This window comes from Dromiciops gliroides, chromosome 4 (assembly GCF_019393635.1).
Source record: "Dromiciops gliroides isolate mDroGli1 chromosome 4, mDroGli1.pri, whole genome shotgun sequence".
Lineage (NCBI taxonomy): Eukaryota > Metazoa > Chordata > Mammalia > Microbiotheria > Microbiotheriidae > Dromiciops > Dromiciops gliroides.
The window spans coordinates 24,886,459-24,897,201 of record NC_057864.1 but is presented as its reverse complement, the minus strand read 5'-3'; the positions used below and the strand labels follow the sequence as shown (position 1 = coordinate 24,897,201).

The following is a 10,743-nucleotide window of genomic DNA, read 5'->3' as shown; positions in this document are numbered from 1 at the left end:
GAGCTCGAGCGGGCCCTCGGGGCTGCCTCGACGTTCTCCAGGGAGGGGTAGGAGGAGGGCAGGCGGTTCTGGGAGACCAGACCCTGCGGAATACTGGGAGGAGGAAGGCGGGCGTGAGGGGGGGGTCAGCGACTCGAGAGCCCTGGGAGCCGTGGGTGATTGGCTGTCCTTTGCTCCGAACCTTTGGCTTCCACAGGTGATTGGCCGCCCGTTGCTAAGGACCCTTGGCTTCCACAGGCGATTGGCTACTCGTCGTTACCGTGATTGGCTGCGCGTTACTAGAGGCTGCCCTATTTCCAGAGGTAATTGGCTGCGCGTTGCTAGGAGCCCCTGACTTCCAGAGGCGATTGGTTGCTTGTTGCTCGGATCCCGGTTGGGGATGGGGAGTGGTGTTGGGCATCTCCCGGCCAGAGAGGCATAGTATATACTCTGGATAGTAGCGGTCCGTTGCCGAAGCAACACTTATTTAGCGCTTTAAGGTTTGCAGAGCGTCTTACAAATATTATCTACATCGGAGAAGCGTGTTCAGGTCGGGGTAGGGGCAGCGGGGCCACGTGGGCTGCTGATGCAGAAGCGATCAAATGAATGAGATTGGAAGAGCCAAAGACAATGACAAGGGCATGTTGGAGAAGGAAGAAGGAGCTGGGAGAACAGAGAGAGCTTGGGAACGCTCCAGATGAAGCAGATGAAGAAGGAAAAGGACTCAGTCCTCATACTCCTCTGTATGGATTCCTCACAAAGATCCACCCTAACGCATCAGAGACCCCACCTGAGAAACTAAAAGAGTACAGTTCATTTGGAGACTGTCGTGAGCTGGAAATAATGCAGAGGAGCGTGCAAACACGGTGGAGCTCTCACCCACAACAAAGGGGGCTGCTTTCAGAGATCTAAGCCTGTTGGTGCCAAATTCACAGGAACCAACAGCATCTGATGAGTACGTCCAACCTCAACTCATGTTTGATTACGATGGTAAAAGGGGTTGGTGGAATGGCTACTACACATAGAGATTATGGAAGAATGTGCCAAAGTTGTTCTGACTAAACGCAGGCTGACTTCTCAGAAGCTTCAGGAGGAATTGGACTTAGGAAAGGTATTAGAACAAGTGAATTCCCCAGAACATTAGTGAGAAGAAAAACCCAGTTCTCAGAGTAAAGAGACAATAACAATGAAGATAAAGATAAGTTTGCAGATGACATTGATATGCCTGGACAGACTTTTGATTCTAGAAGATGAATTACGGTCCAAAGTCTCAAGATTTGTGAAGACATTTCTGCTTGCTATGATCTAAAAAGAACAATGAGAGAGACTTCCTATGCCAGTGTGGGAAAGAATCCTGAAGTCAGTTAGTTATGCAGGAGACATTTTCCTTCCATAGTCCAGAGATAGTTTCAATGGCACAAACAATTGTTTGCCTGGGAGTCCGAAGTGCATCTCCAAGCAGATCCAGCAAAACTGGAGTTGCAGTATAGACCATTTAGAGGCAAGAAAAAAAGATTACAAAGAACAGATGGCAGGCATCTTAGAGAAGTGTGATGGTCAAGAACACCCAGAAGTACCCCCCTCTGAGTTCCTATTAGCTCAAACAGAAGACTGCAGAATATTCAAGGCATTGGATAATAATCAAAGGACAAGCTTGAGCTTGCTGCACATATCTGGGGTTCCTATTGGAAAGAAGGTAGATAGAGGTTCAAGTACTATCACTTCTTTGTCAAGCTTTCCTCCTGTACTGGAGAAACTGGGAAGGAAATTGCTAATGTTGATGAATATATTCCTGGTGATGCTGTGGGAGAAGAGCATATGAGCAGACTAAAAACTCTGATGGAGCTTCACCAAGAAAGCCAGGAAGAGGAGGAAAGGAAGAAAAAGAAGGAACACAGGAAGAATGCTTCAGACAGTGAGGGGGAAGAAGATACAGGAAAAACTGAAAGAGGCATTAAATGCTGAAGAAGCCCACCTCTTCCATATCAAGAAGATCATGTCATTTCACGAGAGGCAGAGGCCCTGCAGTAACATGCATGAGAGCCTACAGAAGAGGAAATGGAGGCAGACAGGATGAAAGCGCCAGAGGCTGCACGATCCCATGGTTTCTTTCCTTGGACAGCAGGGATATGACGTGGAAGGAGATTCAGGACACCCAGCTTGTATATGTTCTTTTTAGTCTTGGGCTAAAAACAGAGATGGGAAAAATCCTCATTTGTTTTTCTTAGTGTCTGTCATTGAAATAAATTTTTGTAATCTTTCACAAAAACAAATAAAACCTCAGATATATAGTTTGAGCCTCACAAAAACCCTGGGAAATAGTTGCTGTTTTTTTGTTTTTGTTTTTGTTTTGTTTTGCAGGGCAATGGGGGTTAAATGACTTGCCCGTGGTCACACAGCTAGTAACTGTTAAGTGTCCAAGGCCAGATTTGAACTCAGGTCCTCCTGAATCCAGGGCCGGTACTTTATCCACTGTGCCACCTAGCTGCCCCCAGTGGTTGCTGTTATTATTCTCATTTTACAGATGTGGAAACTGAGGTAACCTTGCCCAGAAGTGACTTCCTCAGAAGTGACAACCAAGGGGGCAGGTAGGTGGTGCGGTGGATAAAGCACCAGCCCTGGATTCAGGAGGACCTGAGTTCAAATCCAGCCTTGGACACTTGACACTTACTAGCTGTGTGACCCTGTGTCACTTAACCCTCATTGCCCCGCCAAAAAAAAAAAAAAGTGACAACCAATCAGCAAGCATTTATTGGATGCCTACTATGTGCCAGGCATTGTATTAAGGGCTAAGGAGACAAAGGCAAAAACATGGTCCCACCCTCAAGGAACTCACCGTTTAATAGCTCATGTGTCACCAACTATGTGCAAACAAGATACCTTCAGGGAAAATGATCACAGGCAGCATTTATGTATAGTGTTTTAAGGCTTGTAAGATGCTTTACAAATATCATATGATCTAACAACCTGTTGGGTGAGTGCTATTATCGTCCCTCTTTTATGGATGAGGAAATCAAGGCAAACAGATTAAGTGACCTGTCCACTTGGGTGTTACCACACAGAATCTTTGACTTCCACAGGTGATTCCTGAGTGTCTGAGGTCAGATTTGAACCCAGGTCTTCCTGACTCCAGGCCCATTGCCCTGTGTACCATGAAATTGACATTCACACAATTCTGCTTGTTGCAGAAGGTGGGATTTTGGCTTAGACTTGAAGCCAATGGGGTCAGAAAACATGAAGAGAATTCTAAGCCTAGAGGATAGCCAGTAAAAAGACCCAAAGCATTGCTAAGAAGTATTTGTGGCAGGATTTGAACTCCAATTATCTTGGCTCCAAGCCCATTGCAGCGTCCACTATGACCTGCCCTGGTGGGGATGGGGTTGTTGTCCCAACATCCTTTGTGATCTCATAGTGGAAACCAAGCAGAAGAGACATGGATTTGAATCCATTTACAAGCTGTATGAGCCTCGGGGAGTCAGTTAAACCTCTGTGCCCTTGTCTGTAAAATGGACAGATCACTTCTCTGGTGGGTGAGTGTCAGGTGGTGGTCAGCAGGAGCCATCTGGGCATCTGCCCTCCAGAAGGGGTGACCGTTCTCCATGGTGGAGGTGCACACTGTCATGTCATCTGGGTCACTGAGGAAATGGGGGTTGGGCTCCTCTCAATCCTGACCTGTTTGAGGAAAAGGTCTGCCTCTCCTTCCCACCCCCCTCCCCCAAGCAAACAAAATCACACGATTCAGGAAACCCTAGGCTGGTCACAATTAGATCTGCTCCTGAGCTGTGTCTGTGTGGGGGAGGAGTTGAAGGGTTGTCCCTGTGTCGCCTCCCCCACTGGCTAAGGAATACTGTGTTCCGATTGGCTAGTTTTTGGCACACGGATTGTAATGGTTGAGTAATTGGGGAAGAAGGGGAGGGGCCAGTTGCATTAAGAGATGAAAAGGCTTGGAGCCTCCATTTTGTTGCCCATTCCACTAGGGAATGACCCGTTCTCCCAAGAATGACAATAAATAAACCTTTAACACATCACCAACACTGAGTTCCAGAAGTTTTTGGAGTTCTGTTTTCTCACTGTTACCTTGATGAGGTTTAAGGAAGAATCCTCTGTTCTGCCTTTGACAATGTCTTTCCATGGAAGGTGTGCACTGGACTTAGATGGACTGGCTCAGTTAGGGTAGGTCTGCCTTTGTAAACCTCTCTAGGGGCAGCTCTTGCGCCATACCTACTAGGCCTGGAGTCAGGATAAACCTGAGTTCAAATTCTGCCTCAGACACTAGCTGGATGACCTTGGGCCAGTCACTTAGCCTCCATTTGCCTTAGTTTTCTCCACTATAAAATGGGGGAAATAATAGCACCTCCCTCCTTGGCTTATTGTGAAGCCCTTAGCATGATTACTGGCGCATAGAAGGCACTTAATAGATGTGTGTTTGGTGCTTTGTGTAATAGGAACATGGTGCCCATACCTCCAGGTTCAGTGAGGAATTAAGCTTGGTGCTGAAGTAGTCTCTTAGACCCAGAGCTCCTAAGGTCAGTGATCCCACCAGCCATTCAGTTGGCATTTGAAAGGGTGCCGGGCGCCTCTGCATATTGCCTCGTTGGAGCCCTTGAGAGGATGGGAAGAGCCCTGGCCGGAGAGTCGGGAGAGCTGGGTTCTGCTGCTTCCTTACCATCTCCTCTGGATGAGTCTCCACCCCTTTGCAGCTGGACTTCCTCGCCTGTCCAAAGTGAGGCCTAGCCACACTGTGCTCTCATATTTATGTGATATAGTACCATGAGGGGCGGAGCCAAGATGGTGGAGGAAAGACATCAAGCTCACAGGGCTCCTGATACAATAACCCCAAAAATAGCAATAAAAGAACCCTTGGGGTAGAAAAACACAAAAATACGGGCTGAGAGTCTTCTCCAGCTATAGATAGATTTCAGGGGGCTGTGCTGGGCCATGAATAAAGCCCAACCCCACAATCGGGCCGACACACAAGACACCTGCCAGAGGAATTTGCCCCAGTGCCTCTGAATCGGCTGCAGCACTGCCGTCTTCTGGAACTGAGCGCGGTCAGACTGAACGGCTGGCCTGGGGGGTGTAAGTGCAGGGGTACCAGTGGATTGAGGGGAAGGATTCGACTGTCCCACCCCAGCGGGCAACCAGGAAGAAATCCTGAGCGGCGGGAGACCCAGGTGGGGGAGGGGAGCAGGGGAGCAGTCTCATCGGAAGCTGAGAACCATACCACAGAAAGCTTGGCTGGTTGGTTTCTTAGTAAATAGGCCTGAGGTTATCTCTGGACGAGAACAGGCCAGGTGAGATTAAAGCCTGCCCCGCCTCAACCCAAAAAACCTCGGACCCTCTGAAGCTGAAAACAGGAGTGGAGCTGAAAAGCAGCCCCCCCCCCCCACACACACACCCTAGTGGAGAGTTTAAAATCAAATGAAAGTGAGGCCAGGCAGGCTGAGAAGAAGCCCAACCATTCCCCAGGCCATGCTGTAGCTTGAACAGTGTGTTCTGGAAGCAGCGCCACACTTAAAGAAGGAGTTAAAAGTCAAGAAATAGTAAGCCAGGATGAGCAGGCAGAGAAAGCAGAAGACCATCGAAAACTTCTTTGGGGGTAAGGTAGACCACAATACAACCTCAGAAGAAGAAGATAATAACAGGGTCAAAGCTCCAACATCCAAAGCTTCCAAGAAAAATATGAACTGGTCTCAGGCCCTGGAAGCTCTCAAAAGGGACTTTGAAGAGAAAATAGGAGAAATAGAAAGAAGATGTAGAGAAAAGGAGGAAAGAATGGAAAGGGAAATGAGAGCGATGAAGGAGAGTCATGAGAAGAAAGTCAACAGTTTGAAAAGCCAAATGGAAAAGGAGATTAAAAAACTGTCTGATGAAAATAACTGCCTAAGAATTAGGATTGAACAAATGGAAGCTAGTGACTTTATGAGAAACCAAGACACAGTAAAGCAAATCCAATTGAATGAAAAAATAGAGGGCAGTGTGAAATATCTCCTTGGAAAAACAGCTGACCTAGAAAATAAATCTAGGAGAGACCATTTGAAAATCATTGGATTACCTGAAAACCATGACCAAAACAAAAGCTTAGACACCATCCTCCAAGAGATTGTGAGGGAAAATTGCCCTGGTATTCTAGAAGCAGAAGCTAAAATAGAAATTGAAAGAATCCACTGATCACCTCCTGAAAGAGATCCCAAAAGGAAAACCTCCAGGAATATTATAGCCAGATTCCAGAACTCCCAGGTCAAGGAGAAAATACTGCAAGCAGCTAGAAAAAAGGAATTCAAATACTGTGGAGCCCCAATAAGGATAAAGCAAGATCTAGCAGCTTCTACATTAAAGGACCGAAGGGCATGGAATATGATATTCCAGAGGGCAAAGGAACTGGGACTTCAGCCAAGAATCACGTACCCAGCAAAATTGGGTATAATTTTTCAGAGGCAAAAATGGGATTTCAATGAGAAAGAGGTCTTTCAAGCATTTGTGATGAAAAGACCGGAACTGAATAGAAAATTTGACTTTCAAATACAAGATCCTGGAGAAGCATAAAAAGGTAAACAGGAAAAAGACTTCATGAGGGATATTAAAAGATCAAACTGTTTACATTCCTACATGGGAAGATAATACTTTGAAATCATAAGAACTATCTCAGTAAGAAATTCAGGGGCAGCTGGGTGGTGCAGTGGATGGAGCGCCGGCCTTGGACTCAGGAGAACCTGGGTTCAGGTGTGACCTTGGACACTTGACAATTGATGACTCTGTGACCCTGGGCAAGTCGCTTGGCCCTGGTTGCCTCACCAAAAAACAAAACAAAACAAAACAAAAATTCTTCACAAGAAATTCACAGAAGATAGGGCTGAACTGAATATGAAGGGATGATATCTGTAAAGCATTTATGTTTTGTTCTTTGTAGGGCAGATGGGGAGGGGTGTCTTATGTCTGGGCCTGGATTTGGGCTTGGGGGGCCTCCTGGGTCCAGGGCTGGTGCTTTGTCCACTGTGCCACCTAGCTAATCCATGATGACGTCATTAAAATAGGGTTGAGGTGTAGGAGGAATAAACTGGGAGAGGGAGAAGGGGAGAGATGGTCTGGGGAGAGGTATTTCACATGAAGGAAACAAGAGGAAAGCTTATGGAGGAGAGTAGAAGAGGGGAAAGGAGTTGGGGAGTGAGTGAATCTTAATATCATCAGAATTGGCTCAAAGAAGGACTAACATACATATTCAAGTACGTATAGTAATATACTTTTGCCCTGGGGGGAGGGAGGGAGAAAAGGGGAGGGAGAAGGGAAGGCAGAAAGGGCAGATTAGGGGAGAGAGCAGTAAAAAGCAAAACACTTTCAAGGAAGATGAAGATGTTCTGCATGACTGCACCAGTATGACATATTGAATTGCTTGATCTCATAGGGAGGGTTGAGGGGGGAGGGAGGAAGAAAAATTTAGAACACAGAATTAGCCCAGGGACCCTGATCTCACTGGAGTGGGCTCATGGAGGAAATAGCTTTCATACCCAATTGGGAGGAGCAATCTATTTAACCCTGCAGGAAAATAGAAGGGGAAGAGGACAAGGAAGGAAGGGTGAAAAAAGGAAGTGCAGAGTGAGGGAGAGGATAGTCAGAAGTAAGGCACCTCTGAGGAGGAACAGGTAAAAAGAAGATAGAGTAAATGTCATGGGAAGGGAGTGGGATAGAGGGAAATAGTTATGATGATTGATTATAATGGCAAAATGTATGGTACCTACTTTGTAGGGCTTTTGTGAAGAAGATTCTCTGTCAAGCTTAAGGTACTATATAGAGGTTGTGATGAACAGGATGCTATCGGGGAAAACCTGGAGAGACCTGCAGAGTGAAATGTACTGTATACAAAATAACAGCAATAGTGGGGGATGATCTGCTGGGAAGCATGTGCTTGTTTTCAGCAAGGCAATGATCCAATGTAACCCTGAGGGACTTATGAAGATTGCAGCCCATCTGCAGAGAAAGAACTGATAGTATCTGAAAACAGATGGAAACACATTTAAAAAATTTTTTTTCGTTTCCTCTTTGACAATTCCTTAATCTGAAGTTTTGGTTTTTTTGACTGTTTTCTCTCACAACTAGCTAAGATGGGAATTTTTCCATGACTACTCTTGTATAACTTATTTTGAATTGATTGAGTTCTTGTGAGTGGGGGGTGGAAATGGAGGGGGGAAGAGAAGTTGGAACACAAAGTTTTTTAAAAATTGATATTAAAATTTTGTTTTTACATATATTTTGGAAAATAAAATTCTATTCAGAATTAAAAACAAAACAAAACAAAACAAAAAGATATAGTACCATGAGATCAGGGGGTACAAGTACCACTTCTACCTTACAGATGAGGAAACTGAGGCTTGAGGGGAAAAGTGACTTGTTTGTAGTTTGCCCACAGTCACACAGCCAGGCCCCTGGTACAGTTGGGAAGAAAGCCCTAGTTCATTCCGCCTTAAACCAATGCAGAGTTGTGGGATCTCTTAGATGAGCAGTGACCCATCTGTAGGTCTTTGTTGTATGCATGCGGCTCTGTTTGTGCGGCTGCTCTAGTAAACCCTCCCTCACCCGATGCTGTCTTGCTATTGTTCTGTAGGTTCTAGAAGACAGCCTCCTTCCTGACTCGGTGTGTTGGAGCTTCCTGGAAATGGATAAGTTCGTCATTCGAAAACCTCTGCCTCCCCGGAGCCCTCAGAAGAAAGATTCTGGAGAAAAGGTTTACAGGCAGGCCACTCTTGAATCTCTGAAGGTGAGAGATGGGCCGGGAGCACTTGCCTGGATCTTCTTGAATATGGCTGTGGGAGGATGATAGAATCTCTTGCCCAGTCAACCCTGAGCTCTGGGGAAGCCGGTAGTAGCCCTCCTCTCTCCATCTTCTGAACGACCCAGTAAAACAGAGGACCTTGTTTCATTTCTTCCACGACCCTCTTTCTTCCAAACTTCCTTCCCAGTCTAGGGAGAAGGCACCACCATTCTTAGAGTCACCTTGCTTAGCCCCCTCAGGGTCCTCCTTGACGTCCATTTCTCTTAGCTCCTACATCCAATCAGGTGTGAAGTCTGGTTGATTCTCCTGTGTCTCTCGCATCCCTCCCCTGCTCATCATCTCTTGTCTGGAGCCTTCTAATTAATTAGTCTTTCTCCCGCTCATCTCTCCCCTCTCTGAGCTGCCAGATTTCTAGTCCTAAAACAAAGGACGCCATACTTGACAATTTCCAGTCCCATATTTATAGCCCTTGGAAGCTTGGCTCCCACTAGCCTTTGGGTGCCATGTTAGAATCATCCCCTCACTGTCCTCTGTGCCCCAGTAGGACTGGCTTGACAATGGCCCCTCTCTGTGATGTTTCTGCCTTTTGTGTCTTCAGGAGGCCTGTTCCCCTCCCCCAGCCATTAGCAAGCTCCTGTCCTCCTCTCAATGACCTTGTATTTGCTTTGTAGATTCTTTGTGTTTACTTGTCTGAGAACAGGTTGTACTCCCCAGAGAAGGTAACCTCCCTGAGGGGGGGAGCTTTCATCTGTGCAGGCCCAGCGCCTGCCCCACCCATGGTCAGGACTAAGCAAATGTTTGCTGTTGAATTGAAGGTGAGCTAAAGGCCACAGGAATAATCATTCAGGTCCTGTCAAGCAGCTCAAGAGAGGATTTTTTCTGCTTTTTGATTGAGAACAGCTGGGACTCAGAGTAACCCTTGGGAAGGGAGGCAGAATATGGAGCCTGGTTGGAAGCTTCTGTGGGGAAGGAACCCCGGATCCTCAGCCTGTTAAGGACCAGCTGCCTGTGACCTGTGACTTCAAGCTGATCCCTCAGCCATCCGGGAGGTCAGGTGGTCACTAGACTCGGGGTCTATGACTTGTCTCCATTCCATTGGGGAAGAGGAAAATGTGAATAATACTAAGAGATGTGCCCAGATGTCCCTTGTCACCCTCCCCATCCTGCCGGTGTGCCTGTCACTGTCATAGTGTGTCAGTGTTGTTGTAGTCTGACAAAAGGAGGCAGGATGGGCTGGTCAGAAAGAAGCCAGATGTCCAGTTAGGGGAGATGAGGCCTCTAGGGCGGTTTTTGACACTGGCTGGGCCGCTGACTCTAGATCCCATAAGCCCTGTGAGCCTCTGTTTCCTTATCGGTGAGCCAGGTACAATACTGGCTGTAGTGTCTGTCTTCTGAGGATCAAGCAGGTGGAATGGAGCCGAGCACTTGGCAGACCTTCCCAAGCGAGGGGGCCTCTGCCATCTTTTATTCTCGCCACCCTTGCCCCTTGGGAGCCCGTGCCTGCCCTGAGGAAGGCAGCATACACAGACTGAATGGTTTTGCATATTCTGTGCAGAATCCATGTCATTACCTGACAGACACCGTGAGAACACAGCTCTCAGAATTACCTGTATTCTCAGATCCAGTTTTAGAGGATTAACAATTTGCAGGGGATCCTTTACTGCCCATCAGTAGTCTGAGACCAGCAAGCATCATTGGACTTCTGGCTTATCCCCAGGCTATCCCAGCCTCCACCTTCACAGACAGGAGGTGTAACGGGCAGCAGGCGGGTTGGACTTTCCAGACTGGCACCGGGCCATAGAAAATGTTACTGACTCAGCCACCCAAGAGGAGAGCACAGATGTACAGAGTGGAGGTGCTGCAGCCATGGCCTCATGGACACTGATGTTGGCCACGGTCATGGAGGAAATTGGTCAGTGCGTGTGTATTTATTAAGTGCTAAGCTTGGCTGGACAGTCAGTGAAATGATCCCCTTTGGGCCCAAGGCACAGAGATGG

General features: G+C 47.1%; 1 protein-coding gene and 1 pseudogene across 1 annotated transcript in view; both read left to right on the top strand.

Annotated features, from left to right (window-relative positions):
• The first annotated feature begins 196 nt into the window (after positions 1–196).
• TCEANC2 (transcription elongation factor A N-terminal and central domain containing 2) overlaps positions 197–10,743 on the top strand; it is a 35,714-nt gene continuing 25,167 nt past the window's right edge. The window contains exons 1-2 of the mRNA XM_043962579.1: positions 197–302; positions 8,579–8,731. Of these exons, the coding sequence (XP_043818514.1) occupies positions 8,630–8,731 (102 nt within the window). The 5' untranslated portion in view covers positions 197–302; positions 8,579–8,629. The remainder of the gene's footprint in view (positions 303–8,578; positions 8,732–10,743) is intronic.
• LOC122754537 lies at positions 404–2,158 on the top strand (annotated as a pseudogene).